At 37.3% G+C, this 22,610-nt stretch overlaps 1 protein-coding gene across 7 annotated transcripts in view; it reads right to left on the reverse strand.

Moving 5' to 3' along the window:
* ASPP (Ankyrin-repeat, SH3-domain, and Proline-rich-region containing Protein) overlaps positions 1-22,610 on the reverse strand; it is a 1,244,753-nt gene that overhangs the window by 154,399 nt on the left and 1,067,744 nt on the right. The window contains exon 1 of one of the 7 annotated variants that reach the window (XM_069815404.1): positions 7,744-8,269. The exons of the other annotated variants lie outside the window; for them this stretch is intronic. Within the exon in view, the coding sequence (XP_069671505.1) occupies positions 7,744-7,908 (165 nt within the window). The 5' untranslated portion in view covers positions 7,909-8,269. Of the gene's footprint in view, positions 1-7,743; positions 8,270-22,610 lie in introns of those variants that run through there. 7 annotated transcript variants of the gene reach the window in all.

The raw sequence follows: 22,610 nt of genomic DNA on the forward strand, positions 1-22,610 counted from the left end.
CGTGGACAAAGAAGAGTTAAAGGGGGACAGATGAGAAATAACATTTGTTACTGAATTGCCAGTAACTTTCGGACCTAGGGTCTTGAAATTTGAAATATTAGTTTAAAACAGGGTTTTCTTTACCTTCATTTTTTTTTTCAGAATTTTATGAATAACAGTTTTTGATTTTTCTAATTTTTCATTATAGAAATTAAAAATGATGTACCTTTTTCTAAAAATCTGCTAAATCAATGAACCTAAATCTTTGAACATGTGTTACCAATACCTAAAGTAACATTTCTCTGCAACCAAATATTTTATTTAGACTTTGTTATATTTGAAAATATATTAGGTATGAAACATATCTTTTGCTAAGTTTTCCAATGTACAGGGACATCATTTTATTTTTACTAACATTTTTAATATTAACCTGGCTATACCTTTGGATTAACGGTTGAGAACCGAAAACACCGTTTGCTATCCTCTTTCCACGACTGGAGTTCGATGATGCTGGCGTAAAATACAAACAAATCACTTTTTTTAGGTACATGAAGAAAGAAAAGTAATTCATACATTTACGTAAACTAGGAAATATCGCAATTTTCAGTTTGCAAATTTTCATAGGTTTTTGTTTAATCAAAATACAGTACTGACAGTACTGTATTAACAATAAGTGTTTTTACTCACGAACTGAGCTTTCCATGCGAACGTATTCATTATGCAGTGTATATTATACTGTCTACAGCACATTAGAGTGCAATATAGAGAATGAAGTTAAATTGAAAAATAATCATAATATGAATATTTAAACACAATTTTGAAAATGGTGGCCGTTCATTTCGATACAGCCTTCAGTGGTTTTGTACATATTATCGCACTATAGACTATTGTACCTAATTCCAATTACCAGTTTCATCCTTCGTACTAGTAACTCATGTTGAAATAATTCTGTACCTACTCTATAAAAGAGTAGTCTATCTTACGTACTGTAAATTCAATCTTCACTTCTGCCCGACCCGCACAGATTAAATTACTCAGACATGCTATCTACTGTCCGTCCAAGTGGTTATGCTGCAGGATCGTAGAAAGGGGGGAAATCACGTGACAGTTAATTAATTAACGAGGCTCTTTTATTTAAGTTGTTTTGAACAGTTGTACAATATTACGTAGGCAATCCAATTTCTAACGGAAATTAATGTTTTCTAAAAAGAGCTAAAACAGCCCAGCCACTAGCCTTGACAGATGGGCGAGCAGAAGCAGTTGGGGGAAATCGGGATGCGACGTAGGCAAACAGACGACAGTACCTGTGCGAAAATATGATTCGATATTGAAAGCTCTTTCGTCACTGGAAAATGCGAACATATTTCTGGAACGTACTATACGTACTAACTCAGTACTGTTTACTACATGCGGCTTTGGTTCTGAGTGGAGGACAGTTTGAATTTCATTAGTAGAAGGGGGTGGGAGTGAAGTACATTCAAGAACTCAGGTACAATAACAATTGAAGTAAAAATAAAATGATGTCCTTGTATAAAACTCGCAAGTATTAACAAATCAAAATTTTGTTTCATGGAATTATACAGAATGTTTCATAATTCCTGTTACAAACTTGTAGAGGGGACTAAGTAGATAAAGTTTTGATTGGGATGCATGTCCGGAAATGTATCGTTTCGATACATAATAAGTTTGACTCGCTCAAGGAGGTCCCGGCTTCAGACCTCGTGTCCGGCCAGTCTGACTGGGAGTTTTCACGGTTTCCTCCAATCGCAAAGGCTAATATCGGATTGGAAATTTACATACCATCATTCATCACAAGCTTAATCACAAATATTTTACAGTAAATATTAATCAAAATCTAGAATCAGTTACGTGAACACAACCGATCTACAGTATAACACGCAATAGAAACAAACTCAACAATGGTCAACAGTCTACTGATACAGAAGAATCTTGCTAATCCGCCATTCAGAAGGGTGCCGGATTAGCAAGAGTGTCGGATTACTGAGAGTGCTTAAAATGTCTTTAAATTTATTTTATAATCAACGTCAATAATTATTACTCCACTTGTACTTCTAAACCGAAACTAGAACGCTGAGCACGTGACCAGCGCGTCAGTACGTATGCAAGTACGTATATACATGTACAGGGACATCATTTTATTTTTACTTCAATTTTTTTATACCTGAATTTTTTAATGTACTTCACTCCCACCCCATCTACTAGTAAACTTCCAACCGTTCTCCACACAGAACCAAGGCCGGATATGCGGTCATGGTAAGCAGTACTGAGTTAGAGAGTATAGTATGTTCTAGAAATATGTTCGCGTTTTCCAGTGGCGAAAGAGTTTTCAATATTGAATCATATTTTCGCACAGGTACTGTCGTCCGTTTGCCTACGTTGCATCCCGGTTTCCCCTACTCGCTTCTGTTCGCCCCTCTGTAAAGTCTAGTGGCTGAGCTGTCTTAGCTCTTTTCTGAAAATATTAATTTCTGTTAAGAATTGGACGTCTACGTAATATTATACAACTGTTTAAAATAACTTAAATAAAAGGGCCTCGTTAAGTAATTAACTGTCACGTGATTTCCCCCGTTTCTACGACCCTGCGACATAACCACTTGGACGGACAGTAGATAGCATGTCTGAGTAATTTTATCTGTGCGGGTCGGGCAGAAGTGAAGATTGAATTTACAGTACGTAAGGTATTCTTTTATAGAGTAGGCACAGAATTATTTCAACATGAGTTACTAGTACGAAGGACAAAGCTGGTAATTGGAATCAGATGCAATAGTCTATAGTGCGATAATATGCACAAAAGAACTGAAGCCTGTATCGAAATAAAATGTGTTTAAATATCCATATTATGATTATTTTTCAATTTAACTTCATTCTCTATATTGTACGCTAATGTGCTGTAGACAGTATAATATACACTGCATAATGAACACGTTCGCATGGATAACTCAGTTCATGAGTAAAAACACTTATTGTTAATACTATACTGTATTTTGATTAAACAAAAACATAATGACAATTATCAAACTCAAAATCGCGATATTTCCTAGTTTACGTAAATGGATGAACTATTTTTTACCCCTCCTATACCTAGTAAAGTGATTCGTTTGTATTTTACGCCAGTATCATCGAACTCCAGTCGTTGAAGCGGATAGCAAACGGTGTTTTCGGTTCTCGAACGTTAATCCAAAGGTATAGCCAGGTTAATAATAAAAATGTTAGTAAAATAAACTGATGTCCCTGTATAAGTAATACAGTACAACACATGGGACCGGTAAAAATTCCCAGAGAGCTATTACAATAGAAGTAATAGGAAGTACACTAAAAAGAGACCGGATTAGCGAGAGTCTAGTGTATACTCAAAGATTCTACACAAGCGATATGACCACAAATGTTAAAAGTGCATGAATTTACATACATATGTAGAAGTCTGTAGAATGGGGGTTGGAAAACAGCCAACCACTAACATCAGGGATTTTGTCGCCTCGTTTCTCGGCGCTAATGACTGTCCAAATCATGTTACGTACTTTGCCAGATGCGTTTTTTGCGTGAATCTCTTATGAGATGTGACTTCACACATGCTATCTATCTGGCAACTTGGCAGAGCCTTACACTGGACATTTGCGAGTCCCATAAATATGTACCGTACTCAATGATTCTTAAAGCACAAAATAATGAGGAGGAACCCTCTGAGAAATGCGTGAGGACTGTCACAATACAGATGTAGAAATCTCAACAAAAATATACTAATGAAGCTTCACAATGCAGATGTTCAACTTTCGATAATGTACTGTTTGAACTTCAAAATTCACACTAGGAGATCTCCCTCACAACACATACATGCGATTCTCAGTAGTATATGCGAGTGGAACCTCACAACACACATCTGGGATTCTCAGAAGTATATGAGAGTGGAGTCTCACAACGCACAGCTGGAATTCTCAAAACTATTTTCGAGTGAAGCCTCACAACAAACATTCGTGATTCTCAGAAGCATATACGAATGGAGCCTCACAACACACATCGGGGATTCTCAGAAGTATATGCGAGTGGAGCCTCACAACACACATCTGTGATTCTCAGAACTACCTATACGCAAGTGGAGCCTCACAACAAACATCTGGGATTCTCAGAACTATATGCAAGTGAGCCTCACAACACACATCTGGGATTCTAAGAATTATTTTCGAGTGGAGCCTCACAACAAACATTCGTGATTCTCAGAAGCATATACGAGTGGAGCCTCACAACACACATCTGGGATTCTGAGAAGTATATGAGAGTGGAGCCTCACAACAAATATATGAGATTCTCAGAACTATTTGCGAGTAGAGCCTCACAACACACATCTGGGATTCTCAGAAGTATATGAGAGTGGAGCCTCACAACAAATATATGAGATTCTCAGAACTATTTGCGAGTAGAGCCTCACAACACACATCTGGGATTCTCAGAAGTATGAGAGTCGAGCCTCAAAACAAATATATGAGATTCTCAGAACTATTTGCGAGTAGAGCCTCACAACACACATCTGGGATTCTCAGAAGTATATGAGAGTGGAGCCTCACAACAAATATATGAGATTTTCAGAACTATTTGCGAGTAGAGCCTCACAACACACATCTGAGATTCTCAGAAGTATATGAGAGTGGAACCTCACAACACACATCTGGGATTCTCAGAACTATTTTCGAGTGGAGCCTCACAACACACATTTGGGATTCTCATAAATATATTCGAGTGGAGCCTCACAACACAATCTGGGATTCTCAGAAAAATATGCGAATGGAGCCTCACAACAAATATGAGATTCTCAGAAGTATTTGCGAGTAGAGCCTCACAAGACACATCTGGGATTCTCAAGTATATGAGAGTGGAGCCTCACAACGCACAGCTGGGATTCTCAGAACTACTTTCGAGTGGAGCCTCACAACAAACATTCGTGATTCTGAGAAGCATATACGAGTGAAGCGTCACAACACACATCTGGGATTCTCAGAGGTATGTGTTAATGGAGCTTCACAACAAACATCTGGGATTCTCAGAACTGTATGCGAGTGGACCCTCACAACACACATCTGGGATTCTTAGAACTATATGCGAGTGGAGACTCCCAACACACATCTGGGATTCTCAGAGCTATATGCGAGTGGAGACTCCCAACACACATCTGGGATTCTCAGAACTATATGCGAGTGGAGCCTCACAACACACATCTGGGATTCTCAGAACTATATGCGAGTGGGGCCTCACAACACACGTCTGGGATTCTCAGAACTATATGCGAGTGGAGCCTCACAACACACATCTGGGATTCTCAGAACTATGCGAGTGGAGACTCCCAACGCACATCTGGGATTCTCAGAACTATATGCAAGTGGAGCCTCACAATACACATCTGGGATTCTCAGAACTATATGCGAGTGGAGCCTAACAACACACATCTGGGATTCTCAGAAATATATGCGAGTAGAGACTCCCAAGACACATCTGGGATTCTCAGAAGTATATACGAGTGGAGCCTCACAACACACATCTGGGATTCTCAGACGTATATGCGAGTGGAGCCTAACAACACACATCTGGGATTCTCAGAAATATATTGGAGTGGAGCTTCACAACACATCTGGGATTCTCAGAAATATATGCGAGTGGAGCCTCACAACACACATCTGGGATTCTCAGAACTATATGCGAGTGGAGCCTCACAACACACATCTGGGATTCTCAGAACTATATGCGAGTGGAGCCTCACAACACACATCTGGGATTCTCAGAACTATGCGAGTGGAGACTCCCAACGCACATCTGGGATTCTCAGAACTATATGCAAGTGGAGCCTCACAATACACATCTGGGATTCTCAGAACTATATGCAAGTGGAGCCTCACAACAAACATTTGGGGTTCGCAGACGTATATGCGAGTGGAGCCTCAGAACACACATCTGGGATTTTCAGAACTATATGAATGTCGAGCCTCACAACATCGGGGATTCTCAGAACTATATGCAAGTGGAGCCTCACAACATCTGGGATTCTCAGACGTATATGCGAGTGGAGCCTCACAACACATATATATGGGATTCTCATTTGTATATGCCATTGAAGCCTCACAAAACACATCTTGAATTCTGAAATGTATATGCGAGTGGAACGTGACAGCACATAAGTAAGATTATCAGATTATGTGCGAGTTGGGCGTCACAACACAATCTAGGATTCTCAGAAGTATATGCGAGTGGAGCCTCACAACACACATCGGATTCTTAGAAGTATATGCGAGTGGAGCCTCACAACACACTTCTGGTATTCTCAGATGTATGTGTGAGTGGAACGTGACAACACACATCTTGGATTCCCAGATATAGGCTATGTGGGAGTGGCACCTGACAACACACATCTGGGATGTATATGCGAGTGGATCCCACAACACACACACATTGAATACTCTTATATATGTGCGTGTGGATTTTCACAACACACATATGGGATTCTCAGATTTATTTGCGAGTGGAATGTCACAACATACATGTGGGGTTCTAAGATAAATGTGCGAGTGAAATCAACACACATGTGGAATTCTCATATGTATGTCCAAGTGAAGTCTCGGAATACACGTGGGATTCTCACATGTGGAAGTGAAATCTCATGACACACACGTAGGATCTTCAGATGTATGTCCAAGTGAAATCTCACAAAACTCAAGTGAGATTCTCAGATGTATGTTCAAGTGAAATGCACAAAACACACGTGAGATTATCAGATATATGGTCAAGTGAAATTCACAAAACACACGTGAGATTCTCAGATGTATGTTCAAGTGAAATTCACAAAACACAGGTGAGATTCTCAGGTGTATGTTCAAGTGAAATTCACAAAACACACGTGAGATTATCAGATGATTGTTCAAGTGAAATTCACAAAACACACGTGAGATTATCAGATGTATGTTCAAGTGAAATTCACAAAACACAGGTGAGATTCTCAGATGTATGTTCAAGTGAAATCTCAGAATACACGTGGGATTCTCACATGTAGAAGTTAAATCTCATGACACACACGTAAGATTTTCAAATGTTTGTCCAAGTGAAATCTCACAAAGCTCACGTCAGATTCTCAGATGTATGTTCAATTGAAATTCACAAAACAGTGAGATTCTCAGGTGTATGTTCAAGTGAAATCTCAAAACACATGTAGGATTCTCGCATGTGCAAGCGAAATATCAGAACACACACGTGGGATTCTCAGATGAGGACGTGAAAACTCACAACACACACGTGGGATTCTCGGATGTTATGTGTAAGTGAAATATCACAAAACACATGGATTTCTCAGATATGTCAAAGTGAAATCTCACCGCACACGTGGGATTCTCAGATGTACGCCCAAGTGAAACCTAACACACACGTGGGATGCCCAAGTGAAATCTAACAACACACACGTGGAATTCTCAGGTGTTACGTGTAAGTGAAATATCACAAAACACGTGGATTTCTCAGATATATGTCAAAGTGAATCTCAAAGCACACGTGGGATTCTCAGATGTATGCCCAAGTGAAATCTAACAACACACACGTGGGATGCCCAAGTGAAATCTAACAACACATACGTGGGATTCTCAGAGATATGCGAAAGAGGAGTTTCACAACATGGAAATCTAAGATAAATCTGCAAATGGAGCTTCACAAGTCACACATAGAAATCTTGGAGAGATGTCAACAGAGACTCACAACGCACACGTGGGGCCTCACCTGGAGCTGTTGATTGGGTGCAGGGGGCCGGCTGGGCAGGTGGGTGGTTGGAGCCGGGGGTACAGCGATCCTGCGCCTGGCGGAGGGTTTCTTCTTGGGGGCCCGCGCCCCGGGGGGCGTTGTGAAGAGGCGGGTGTCGGGCGGGGTGCATACACACGCCAGCATCTTGGCTTTTCAAAGTCCGCCGTACCACATCGCTCTAGCACGCACAGTTGGTTCAACGTCGTCAAGCGGGCCACGAGGGCCGATCGATGGGGCGGACAAATAAGTGACAGCAATTAGTGCAGTCCGCTACGTCTTATTGATTCACGCGCGGGTCAGTCTACAGGGTGGTCCTCACGGCGATCCCGCCACTCACCTGCGAGCCTCGGCCGGGCGAGGAAGTGCGTAAGTGCGTGCGTGCACGCATCGATCCGCGTGTAATTACGAGACGGAGGCGCTCCTGGCATCCGCCGGAAATCAATAGAAATCAATTGAATGAAAACACGCGCATTCCTTGCCCAGATTCGAAACGCGTGCCGTCGGCATGTGCACAGCGCGCCGCGGGACGATAAGCACCACAGAGCCGATGCTGTGAACACTTGACCGGCGTGGAGCTGGCGATAGAAAACTAATATTGCAGCAGCTTTCACATATAATGACAAGCGATTCTGTGAGCAACACCACAAAAAAGAAATTTGTTCAAATTTGTAGGAAACACACAGCTAACACTGTGACGTCACAGTTTATAAAGATTTTTAATATAATACGTACGATATAACAAAATAAATGTAATGCAATGAAATTGAGAGATGAAATAACGTTAAATTAGTATTTTGAATGTTTTAAGAGGAAATACCACTAACAGTGTAATTTGCTTAACGAACATTAGAAAACTGACAATTTAACCGCATTTATTGCAAACACGAAAGTAGAGACGTGTATAAATTATGAGACTGAATATATTATTTTCATTTTTTTTTAATTTATCAAAATAAGTACATTATTCACAACATTACTATTTCTATTATCAGACACACTGGTCCTGCCACAGATAGGAGATTGGCTCACTGATAATGACTGCATATTCATTCAAGAACGAAGAGGGTTTCGAAATTTCTTCAGGATTCCCACAATCAGACATTAAAACAATTAAATGGCCAGACTTAATCGAGAATCTTTGTCTTTTGTCAAGAACAGATAAAAAAATTCAATATTACCACTTAAGTTGCTCTCATACAATCACTGATAACTGTTTGGCATAGAGACACTGAAATTCGACAGTATTGCATCCCAAAGAGACTTCAAATGTTCACCAAGCCAAAAGAAATGCACACAAAATAATAATAATAATAATAATAATAATAATAATAATAATAATAATAATAACAATAATAATAATATTGTTATCGTAGATCACGCAGTATGTAGCTCTACTCAATTTCACAAGCAAATAAAAAATTATGCAAATTATATGATTTCGTTCAGCACTTTTTTTACATGTGATGGTGAACCTCACATATTTGTATATGGTACTTCCATTACCATTTATTACAATGACGATTATTGCGGAAGATCTACCTACTTCGTAATTCGAAACCTCATTCCTACGTATATATCTTCATTTTTGCTTATCTCTCCTACGAATTCTGTATTCACTAGTTCTTACTGAGTACTTATAAAATCCTGATTGCCTCTTTTTAAACTTATTTAATTTCTTTTTCTAACCTACTTTATCTCTCAATATAAACTCTCTTAATTTTTTCAAGGTCCATAATCTACTACTTTCAAAACTAAATTATGAAAATGTTCACCAAGCCAAAAGGAATGCACAAATAATAATAATAATAATAATAATAATAATAATAATAATAATAATAATAATATTGTTATCGTAGATCACGCAGTATGTAACTCTACTCAATTTCACAAGCAAATAAAAAATTATGCAAATTATATGATTTCGTTCAGCACTTTTTTTACACGTAATGGTGAACCTCACATATTTGTATATGGTACTTCCATTACCATTTATTACAATGACAATTATTGTAGGAGATCTACCCACTTTATAATTCCTAACCTCATTCCGACGTATATATCCTCATTTTTGCTTATCTCTCCTAGAGAATTCTGTAGTCTATTTACCAGTCCTTACTGAGTACTTATAAAATCCTGACTGCCTCTTTTTAAACTTATTTAATTTCTTTTTCTAACCTACTTTATCTCTCAATATAAACTCTCTTAATTTTTTCAAGGTCCATAATCTACTACTTTCGAAACTAAATTATGAAAATGTTCACCAAGCCAAAAGGAATGCACACATAATAATAATAATAATAATAATAATAATAATAATAATAATAATAATAATAATAATAATAATAATAATAATGTGAATATTATTATCACAGATCATGCATTATGTAATGTATTTCGTTCAGCACTTTTTTACATATAATGGTGAACCTCACATATTTGTATATAGTACTTCCATTACCATTTATTACAACGACAATTATTGCAGAAGATCTACCCACTTTGTAATTCCTAATCTCAATCCTACGTAAATATCCTCATTTTTGCTTATCTCTCCTAGAGAATTCTGTTGTCTATTTACTAGTGCTTACTGACTACTTATAAAATCCTGACTCCCTCTTTTTAAACTTCTTTAATTTTTTCTAACCTACTTTATCTCTTAATATAAACTCTCTTAATTTTCCCGAGATCCATAATCTACTACTTTCAAAACTAAATTATGAAAATGTTCACCAAGCCAAAAGGAATGTACAAATAATAATAATAATAATAATAATAATAATAATAATAATAATAATAATATGTATAATATTGTTATCACAGATCATGCATTATGTAACTGTACTCAATTTTACAAGCAAATAAAAAATTAAGCAAATGATATGATACATACTTCGTTAAGCACTTTTTTTTACACGTAATGGTAAACCTTAGATATTTGTATATGGTACTTCCATTACCATTTATTACAATGACAATTATTGCAGAAGATCTAGCCACTTTGCAATTCCTAACCTCAATCCTACGTAAATATCCTCATTCTTGCTTATCTCTCCTAGAGAATTCTGTTGCCTATTTACTAGTGCTTACTGACTACTTATAATAAAATCCTTACTGCCTCTTTTTAAACTTCTTTCATTTTTTCTAACCTACTTTATCTCTCAATATAAACTCTCTTAATTTTCCCCAGATCCATGATCTACTACTTTCAAAACTAAATTATGAAAATAATTATATTAAGTCCAACAATTTGTCCACGTCAGGAATTTTCACGACCAATTTCGTAACTTAATTTTCTGGCAACTGAACAGAGAATACAAAATAAAGTTTGTCATCACTGTGACAGCTCTCTTGCTATTTTCTGATCACTGTGACTGCTTTCTTGCTATTTTTCTTGCGACAAGGGCGAAAAAATTTGCGGAATTCTATTTGTAAACAAACGCTATAGGCACGATAGACCACGGTGCGATGTATTTCGTGATCGCGACGGAAACAAAATGTGGAAAGGAACGACGCTTATCGAAAGCACTTAGAGCGGCTGGACGGAAGCGCCTAGCAACACAGGAGGGTCAGGTGGACGCACCAGGCACGCCCATGCGGGCACGCTTCAATACCTGCACACGTCACACGTCCGCTCGGGGCGCAGCGCGGGAAACAACTGACGAGCGGCCGGTGGGCTTGGCGCGCGCAGGCGCACTGCGTCGCATCGATCCCGCGGCGCCGTTGCAGCAACGGGGAGGGCGTCCCACAGGCTTCGAGAGCGTTCATTGTGCCGTGTTGTCTCAAGCGTCGTAACAACACGAAGATAAATTTGCCAAAATATGAAATTTATTTTTACCGTTTGTTTTGTTTAGTCAACTGTCCAATAACGCAACTAAACCAGGAGATATGGGGTAGGGTGGTCAGTTTCTTTCCTCCTCCATTGCGTACATCGCTGACCAATAACATAGTACACTAAGACTTCAGATGTATACAAACAATACTGTTCTTCCTCTGACACATATCGTCAAGTGAGACGCACTGCCTGATAATAGGAGCCAGGATCTCAATCAGAGATGTTATTTTTACTAAATGTGAAAAATCATTCATTCATAATGTTCTGCCCTAGAGTTGGTCTTTCACTGCAAACTCAGCATTCTCCAAATTTTCCTATTTTCCGCCTTTCTCTCAGGGTACAAACTAGAAAATAAATCAGTCCCAAAAATACACAAATGAAAAATTATATTTGTGCAAATTACAAATCCTTACAAAACGTGAACATTTTCTGGAAAATTTATAATTTGTACCAGTAGGATCATAGATCTTATCAAAGTCGGGAAGCTAAAAACATGTTTTAATAGGTGAAAAATTTTCAAGACAATTTATTTTGTCATTGTAATTATGAACTTATAAAGAAAGCAATACGCTAAATATTTATTTATTTATTTATTTATTCATTTATTTATTTATTCTGGTGTAGTTAAGGCCATCAGGCCTTCTCTTCCACAACACCAGGAATACAAATACAATAATAGAAATAAACAGAAAAAATATAATATATACAAAATAAAGCTACACAAGAACTAAAGAGAGAGAGAGAAAAACACTATAAACAGTTTTTTTAATTGGGTTATTTTACGACGCTGTATCAACATCTCAGGTTATTTAGCGTCTGAATGAAATGAAGGTGATAATACCGGTGAAATGAGTCCAGGGTCCAGCACCGAAAGTTACCCAGCATTTGCTCGTATTGGGTTGAGGGAAAACCCCGGAAAAAACCTCAACCAGGTAACTTGCCCCGACCGGGATTCCAACCCGGGCCACCTGGTTTCGCAGCCAGACGCGCTGACCGTTACTCCACAGGTGTGGACATATAAACAAAGTAAAGCTACACAAAAATATACACAGGTTGCAGTCACACAAACTTTAAATGAGTGATTAAGTATCATAATTAATTGTATCCTAACTAATTAACTAACATAAACAAGAAAATTGGAATTTTAATCTAGATTAAAAAAGAAAGAGAAAAAAAACACAAATCAATACTTCTAGCAATAACTAAAAATATTAAGACAAAATGTTCCAATTTAATTTTGAATTGCGATAAAATCCGGCAGTCCCTGACGTCATTAGGTAACGAATTCCAGAGGTGAGGTATTTCTACAGTATAGGAAGATGAGTATAAAGACGTCCTAGCCCACATCTGTGGAGTAACGGCTAGCGCGTCTGGCCGCGAAACCAGGTGGCCCGGGTTCGATTCCCGGTCGGGGCAAGTTACCTGGTTGAGATTTTTTCTGGGGTTTTCCCTCAACCCAATATGAGCAAATGCTGGGTAACTTTAGGTGCTGGACCCCGGACTCATTTCACCGGCATTATCATTTCATTCAGACGCTAAATAACCCGAGATGTTGATAAAGCGTCGTAAAATAATCTACTTAAAAAAAAAGACGTTCTATGATGAGGGATAGAAAGAAGTGCTTGATATGGCTTAGTAAAGGGAAAATTCTCAAGAAAACGTAGGTCTATGATTATGTTAATACAGTATAATTTTATTATAAAAGAAAGCAAAATCAAGCAATTAAAATATTTCTTACTAAGGAGAAAATTGAAAAGTTTCTTTCCAAGACCTGTTATTTCCCTTTCAGTTATTTTTACAGATAGGTACTTTAAAATATACGGGTCAATTTCGAAAAAATATGTTTATTCTAAATTTTAACGAGTCAAAATATAATTTACGATGCCAATTAGCTTAACCTATGTTTATGAGAAATCACCAACGTTTGCAAGAACAGGTCGTCTGCAACCAACCTTCAAAAGGAAGGTCTTGAGTTCAATTCTAGCTGGTTACACAGACTAACATATCTAGGTTTGTAACTAGTAAATGGAACATTTCCGGACATAGGTTCCTGTATGAAAGTTGTTCATAACTGTCTGCTCTATCATCCCTAAATGTTTGTAACATAGTCACTGGATCACTCTGTATCTAAAACTCTGACAGCTGATCATTTCAGTGATCGGTAGGGGCAATAGCATATCGGAAGATTCGAAGTCTTACCCGCAGTCATATTTTGAAGCCCTCTGCCTCAGTAAGTACGTACATGCAGATCGGTTATTCCCTATTTTATACACGTTAGTTTGAGTTTTAGAGTAAAATACAACTGCGAGATAGATTCAATTAGGAAAGCTGAAAAATTCTGAGGTCCTTTGTGGGGAATATCGTGACCCCACTAGTATAACATCCACATCAAAGTGCTCTCGTGGTTTACAGTGACAATATTATGGAACGGTGGCCTAATAATTGCTAATGTCATAATGCAATTTTTGCTTTGTATCTATTTGAAATGCAAAACAAGACTTAACATAGGACTCCGACAGAATAATATTAATAATAATGATGATGATGATGATGATGATAATAATAATAATAATAATAATCTATCACTCCGTAAAAGAGAGTGCTCTCGTGCTTTGGGGAGGATGGAATATATAATAAAATTACATTGGCTATTTCGTTTATGTGACGTCATTCCATTTTCGGCCAATGAAGTGTAATGAAAATTTGAATTCCAACCGATCACAGTCAGACATCGCGATAATTTTTGCAGCCAGATTTATCGCTATCAATTTATCGCATGGTCGTTCTTTTGTTTACTCAGTGCCGCCAACTGTTTCAATGTAAACCGATGAGCTTGAATCCATTGTACTAAATAAAGTGCAAAATTCTACTTCCACATCTACATCTTCATCTTCTAATTCCATGTCCATTGTATCTAGAGAAAGTGACACTCCTTCATAACAATTGTTCATTTAATTAATGTATTAATGAGGTAATTTGTAATTATACTATAAAATGTTTGAATTAAATTATGATTTCAGCAGATAATGAAAACGTATTTCTGTTATAATAACAAGAGAAAAGCGTAGTACATGTAATTAACATTTTTAAACCCGTATTTCGCTTTTCTCAATTGGCATTACTGAATAACATTCAATTTCTTTATTGCAAAAGAATTTTAAGGATATACTATTTACATTTTTATTTTATTCGCGAAATAGTCCTAATAAATGCCACTCCATGTATTGTGTGGGTCCCTGTAGCCACGGCATGGCGCGTCCTCAGGTTGCGGATCGAGGAGACGGCCTCCAGATATGGAGGGTAGCTGTGATTATATTGAATAAGCAGTCGTGGACAGCCGATGAGGGGTGGTCCTTCAGCTTGGGGGTTGGACGAAGGGCTAACAACCCATCACCGAAAAAAAAAACAGCTTGTTACGAAACCTTCAAATAAGCTTCGAAATGGGACTGATTCTCTGGCTCGATTTGAGAAGGTGGAAAAGTTCAGATACCTGAGAGCAACAGTAACAAATATAAATGATACTTGGGAGGAAATTAAACGCAGAGTAAATATGGGAAATTTATGTTATTATTCAGTGGAGAAGCTTTTGTCATCCAGTCTGCTGTTAAAAAATCTGAAAGTTAGAATTTATAAAACAGTTATATATTAACGATTGTTCTTTATGGTTGTAAAACTTGGATCTCACTTTGAGAGAGGAACATAGGTTAAGGATATTTGAGAATAAGGTGCTTAGGAAAATATTTGGGGCTAAGAGGGATGAAGTTACAGGAGAATGGAGAAAGTTACACAACACAGAACTGCACGCATTGTATTCTTCACCTGACATAATTAGGAACATTAAATCCAGACGTTTGATATAGGCAGGGCATGTAGCGCGTATGGGCGAATCCAGAAATGCAAATAGAGTGTTAGTTGGGAGGCCAGAGGGAAAAAGACCTTTGGGGAGGTCGAGACGTAGATGGGAAGATAATATTAAAATGGATTTGAGGGAAGTAGGATATGATGATAGAGACTGGATTGATGTTGCTCAGGATAGGGACCTATGGCGGGCTTATGTGAGGGCGGCAATGAACCTCCGGGTTCCTTAAAAGCAGTAAGTAAGTAAATGTCACTCGAGGTCTGAGATTTCCGAAATAAATCCACTCGCTTCGCTCGTCGATTTACCGGCAAATCTCAGACATCTTGTGCCATTACTATAGACTATTACAAATTTACTACGTCATAGTAGTTTTGACTAATAAAATTGTACGGAACGACGTGTTTCAACCAATCATGGCTGCTTATCCCACAATTTTTATAACCTCCCTAGCATTTATTTTTTGATCACATCTCTAGCATTTGTTTCTTTGCTTGCCAACATTGCACTTTCAATAATTATTGTTCCTTTTAAAATGATTCGTGCTTATTTCACCATCCTTAATTAAAACTCGTCTACCATTTACCTTGTTTATATTCTTTAGGTTATGTTATAGCTTTTGCTGTCTGAAATTATGGATAGTCACGCATCGGAGATTGTTTAATAGGCTATATATCGATAATTGAAGAGGAACCTCTGATTGAGGTTCTGGCTGATGTGTACATCTATTATCAGGCGGTACATCTCACTTGACGATATGTGTCAGAGGAAGAACACTATTGTTTCTATGCATCTGAAGTCTGATTGGTGGAATATGTAGCTAATCGGCGATGTATGCATTGCAGGGGAAAAGGAAGTGGCCACTCTACTCCATTATCTCCTGGTCTAGTTTCCTCATGAATGATGCCTTATTGGTGTTACGTATAAAGTTCAAACCTGTCTTCGGACAGTTGACTAAACAATAACAATTGAAGTGGAATGTAACTGTTTCAATAAAAATGAAACTGAATCAATAAGGTCTTCTTGACTGGTAATCGTCCATAGAGTTCAATGAATATTGCATAGTTGTCACAACTCGTATCATAACACACTTCTGCCATCTAGCGGAATATCTGTAATGATGAGATGGTACAATGATACATTTTCAGGGCAGTTTAGTATTTTAGTAATTCAATTAATATTTTATTGTATTTTTATTGGGTTATTTTACGACGCTGTATCAACATCTAGGTTATTTAGCGTCTGAATGAAATGAAGGTGGTAATGCCGGTGAAATGAGTCCGGGGTCAAGCACCGAAAGTTACCCAGCATTTGCTCGTATTGGGTTGAGGGAAAACCCTGGAAAAAACCTCAACCAGGTAACTTGCCCCGACCGGGATTCGAACCCGGGTCACCTGGTTTCGCGGCCAGACGCGCTGACCGTTACTCCACACGTGTAGACTTTACTGTATTAGAGTAATTTATTTCTTCTAATTTTTATATACTTTTTTCTAATCATGTAATAGCCAATTAAATTCCACTCGAGTTTTGATTTTCTCCAGATAAAACCTCTAGTGAGATTAAATGTAGATAAATTACAATAAATAATATATTTAAAATCAATATTCACTAATAATAAAGCGCTTATATAAAGTTTAAAATTTAAAGATTGTTCAAGTTAAATAGATGTGGATATTTCTTAATTAATTTGTAATAAATTCTAGGGCCAACATTACTACTATGATTGAAAGCAGAGCTCGTCAAACACTTGGGTTCAAACGAACGTATTGTATCTACAGTATGTCTTTGGTTTTGTGTTTGTTAGTATATGGTCTGAAATATGTGTAATTTTATGTATAAAACCCAATAATGCACTGATATGAATTTGATATACTTTCAAGACTTTAAATTCTATACACAATTTTTCGGTAGAATAATCAATAGCTATTTTTAGACATATTTAAATTATTCTTCTCTGTAATAAATCTAGTGAAATAAGATCAGTTTTGTAAGTTACTACCCCATCCTAATATAACACTTTCAAAATCATTGCACAGAAGTGAAACATGTGTAGCTACCAATAAATACGAACATAAAAACCAAATGGCAGAAATGAGATCAAAAGACAGAATGGTGACATTAGACAGGAATTTAAAATTTCCGACCAAGAAGGGAAAAAAGATGGGAACCTTAATAATTGGCAAAAGGCCTAACACAGAAAGAGAAGAAAAATAAACTGTAGTCTATATTGCCTTGAATATTAACTCATGTCTTTGGACATTTAAGGCCCTGACAATTTATTGAATATAAGGCATTTATATAATATAAACCACGGCAATATTTACTTTCAAAGCATATGTTTCCCTAACTTCCTCTGATTTATGAAAAATTCCAACTTATCTGCTTTTACGCACGCTTAATTAGACAAAATTACTGGCTGACATAATAAACCACGAAACATACTGAAGCACCATATTTTTCAAAAGTCGCTCAGTAGCACAGTTCCAAACTAACAAACTGGTAATGCTGCTGACACATTCATTTCCGCATTCAAAGTTACTCCAGGATATTTTGTAACAATACGATTGTCACGAAGCCTGGAAGAGCACGTGTTTGTGACTTCGTTTTTTTTTTTCAGAGTGGTTTATAACTTCAACGTTCATAGTGTTTGATAATTAAAAATACATATATGAACCTCCATATACCGGGTGTTTGCAAATTAGTATAAATTTTTGCGACATATTTCTAACAAAACATTGAACAACTTTCATCTAACACGGTCCTGAAAATTATTAGATTCAGAGTTATTGAGATGTTTGTCTTTAAAATGACTCCTGAAGAGTGGTCAACTCAAATTGCTTTCATGTCGCAATTTTTCTTTAGAACAGATCACGAGATTTGGTTCCTTTGTTTGACTGTCATCTTATTGGTCCCAATTTCTTACAAATGAAAGAAGCCAGATATCGACAGTTTCTCAAATTCCACTATTTAATGTATGATGTATGTAGCTCTGAACGTTATTCGCCGAATAATCTACATGATGGCACTCTAGCTCACTTTAGTCTGAGAGGGATCCACTGAATGGCCTGGCCGATCGCCAGATTAAAATTCAATGGATTTTTATCTCTGGGGACATTTTAAGTCCATAGTATATGCAACTTCTGTACCTAGCGTTGACGTTCTGAGAGAGCACATCCTGTGTGCAAGATACTTACAACACAAAGGTCCTACATACAGTTCTGTAGTATATAATATGTAGAACAGAAAAATCAAACATCCCGTCCCTCTGTAGAAGATACGTAGTACACAAAGGTCACAGGAATAGATCCAGTCTCTGTGGGAGATATATGTAGAATACAAAGGTCATACATCCGGTCTTTGTGGGAGATAAGTAAAACAGAAAGATCATACATCCCGTCCCTGTAGGAGATATGTAGTACACAAAGGTCATAGAAATAGATCCAGTCTCTGTGGAAGATATGTAGAATATAAAGGTCATACATCCAGTCCCTGTGGGAGATATATAGAATAAAAAGGTCATACATCCAGTCTTTGTGGGAGATAAGTAAAACAGAAAGATCATACATCCCGTCCCTGTAGGAGATATATAGTACACGAAGGTCATAGAAATAGATCCAGTCTCTGTGGAAGATATGTAGAATATAAAGGTCATACATCCAGTCCCTGTGCATATGTAGAATACAAAGGTCATACAGCCAGTCCCTGTGGAAGATATGTAGTAACACAAAGGACATAGAAATACATCCAGTCCCTGTGGGAGATATGCAGAATACAAAGGTCATACATCCAGTCTCGGTGGGAGATAAGCAGAACTCAAAGTCACAAATCCAATCCCTCTAGGACAGAGGTTCCCAAACTTTTTGAAGCCGCGATCCGCTTTTGGGCGGGACTTCTGTTTACGACCCCAACTACCGTACCGGTTTTTGATCCCATTCGAAAAATACAAATCGTGTAAAATTGCAAACAAGAATTTTTTTTCAAAACCATTGGGTACCACTTAAATTACGATTTTAAATAACAGATTTTTAAGTATTTTCTGGAAGAAACTGCAAACAATTACGACTCTTGAAGGTAAATTCTGTTTTTTAAGGCAGTTGCATTCAACTGACAGAAATTAAAAAAAAATGAGGGAAAAATTCATTGAATTAGAATGTAATGTTGAAACCAGACATTTTTTTTCGCAGAGACCAGTTTTATATCAAAAGAATAGGCCTACCTCGAGCTTGCAAAAGAAGCTCTTAATTTTTTTTTTATATAATTTGCAACCTTATATTTATGCAAAATAAGTTTCTTGTCTATGATTGTCATCAAATAAAAGCGAAAAATCTCCTTGAACTTAAAAATATCACTGCGCATGTAAAGAATGCTTATTTCAAATTTCTGATACTACTTCCTGAAAAAAAAAAACGGGCAATTTTATACATTAATTATTCATTACTTTTTAAGTACTGAAACACATATTTTTATTTTTATGTTCAACATTGTTTATGTTTCTAAATACAAATAAATTTATGTTAATAAGGTTTTTTTCTGTTATTTTGTAAATCATCTTACGACCCCTCTGACCTCTTTACACGATCCCCCCCCCCCAAGGAGTCGCGACCCACACTTTGGGAACCACTGCTCTAGGAGATATGTAGAATTCAAAGACCATACATCGAGTTCCTGTGTAAAATATATAGTATACAGAAGATAAAACATCCAATCCCTGTGGGAGATACGTAGAACAACGAATATCATACATCAGCTTCTGTGAGAGATATGTAGTTCACAAAAGGACATACATCCAGTCCCTGTAGGGAGATATGTAGTGTAGAAAGGTCATACATCCAGTCCCGGTGGCAGATATATAGAACAGGAAGGTTATAGATCCAGTTTTGATGAAGATAAATAAGCAAGGGATGTACGTCCCTGTGGGAAATATGTTAAACATAAAGGACATCCAGTTCCTGATAAAGATAGATACACGAGGGATACATTCAGTCCTTGTGAAAGATATATTTAAGACAGACTTGCTATACATCCAGTTCCTCATGAAGACACATAGACAACCGAGGATACACACACTCTCTCTGCACTTATCTACAGGGGATGGAATTCGGGTCTCTTGGATTTTGTGGTAGAAGTGATATCTAAATTTTAATGCCATCCATCAAAATCTAAAATGCGAAGAGTTAATCCCAATCCATATTGTGACAATTCAGAAATTCTGGTGCACGACCAATGAAACTGTCATCACTGAAAGCTTTTGTGTGCATGACATCCTTTCATTCTGCTGTTAATTGTTGCGTATGCCGTCCATCATAATATTCGTGGGCACAACAAAGAGACATTATGACTTTGTACACATATTTTTTTGTTTTTATCGATGAAAACGAAAAATTCAGGTAATGACAGAGGAGACGGATGCATCCTAACAGGACTTGCCACAATTACAAATTCCATTTCGACTTCACGTGATCTGAACCCGTGTTTCCGATGTGGAAAGCCGAAGCTCTAGGCGTTCGGTTCAGAAAGCATCATACTAGAAACCTCATACCACGTAATGAAGTGGGCACGTCCATCGCGTCTCACTGCGAAACCAGAGGGGACAGGTTGAAGTTGCTGATGCTCTGAGCTCTTCACGTTCTGTAGGCTTATGTATGGATAATGATGCTTCCAGTATTTCGACATATAAATATAAAGGAGCCTATGCTGTAGAAAGTGTTATAGCTAAAAATCTGGATAAAAAGAACTTCATATTAGAAATACACAATCATTTTAAAGATAATCTTCAGTAGTCATTATGGCCAAGTGTTTTTCAAAGAATACTTCAATGATTCTGGTCAACCCTTAGGGCAGTGATATCAAAGCAAGCGCATTTTTCTGACCTTGACGTCGTGCGCGAGCATCAAGCGCTAAGTATGAAAAGAGAAAGGGTTGTGTATATGAATAAGCAGCCTGCTGGATTAAGAAAACTGTGGTGCACAAACTTCAAACGGAACGTGAAATTTTATGTCATTCTTATATGGCTTCTTTCTGTTTGATATTATCTATATTGTCTGTAAAACAAAAGTACTAATATCAGTTTCTTAATATTGCAGTTGTGTTTTAAATGTTAATAACATAATAAGAGTTAAGAAGGAATTACTTACTACTTACTTACAGGCTTTTAAGGAACCCGGAGGTTCATTGCCGCCCTCACATAAGGCCGCCATTGGTCCCTATCCTGAGCAATATTAATCCATTCTCTATCATCATATCCCACCTCCCTCAAATCCATTTTAATATTATCCCCCATCTACGTCTCGGCCTCCCCAAAGGTATTTTTCCCTCCTACCTCCCAACTAACACTCTATATGCATTTCTGGATTCGCCCATACGTGCTACATGCCCTGTCCATCTCAAACGTCTGGATTTAATGTTCCTAATTATGTCAGGTGAAGAATACAATGTGTGCAGTTCTGTGCTATGTAACTTTCTCCATTCTCCTGTAACTTCATCCCTCTTAGCCCCAAATATTTTCCTAAGAACCTTATTCTCATACACCCTTAATCTCTGTTCCTCTCTCAAAGTGAGAGTCCAAGATTCACAACCATACAGAACAACCGGTAATATAACTGTTTTATAAATTCTAACTTCCAGATTTTTTGAGAGCAGACTAGATGACAAAAGCTTCTCAACCGAATAATAACAGGCATTTCCCATATTTATTCTGAGTTTCATTTTCTCCCGAGTGTCATTTATATTTGTTACTATTGCTTCAAGATATTTGAATTTTTCCACCTCTTCGAAGGATAAATCTCCAATCTTGAACACCATTTTAAAATAATTTAATACACAAACACAACTATAACATAAAAAAATGCTAAATAAGTTTTTGTAGCTTTATTCTCTTCAGCTCTAATCAACAATAACAACAATCCAGGTTGTCAGGCGACGATAGAAAACAAAAGATGCAAAAACAAATGAATAAGGTTTATAAACAATTGAATATTCTTTCACATTTAAGTATAAAAATATAAGGGTGCCATTTGAAATTTCGAAGTAGGGGTGGCAGGGGATGGGGGTGAAATCTAAAATGCAATTAAGCCTGGTTTCAGATTTCCCCCTGATTGTCTACATTAACGTGTTTTTTTTTGTTTAAATTGAATCCAATTTAAATAATTAGTTATTTAG

The sequence above is a fragment of the Periplaneta americana genome, chromosome 16 (assembly GCF_040183065.1).
Source record: "Periplaneta americana isolate PAMFEO1 chromosome 16, P.americana_PAMFEO1_priV1, whole genome shotgun sequence".
Lineage (NCBI taxonomy): Eukaryota > Metazoa > Arthropoda > Insecta > Blattodea > Blattidae > Periplaneta > Periplaneta americana.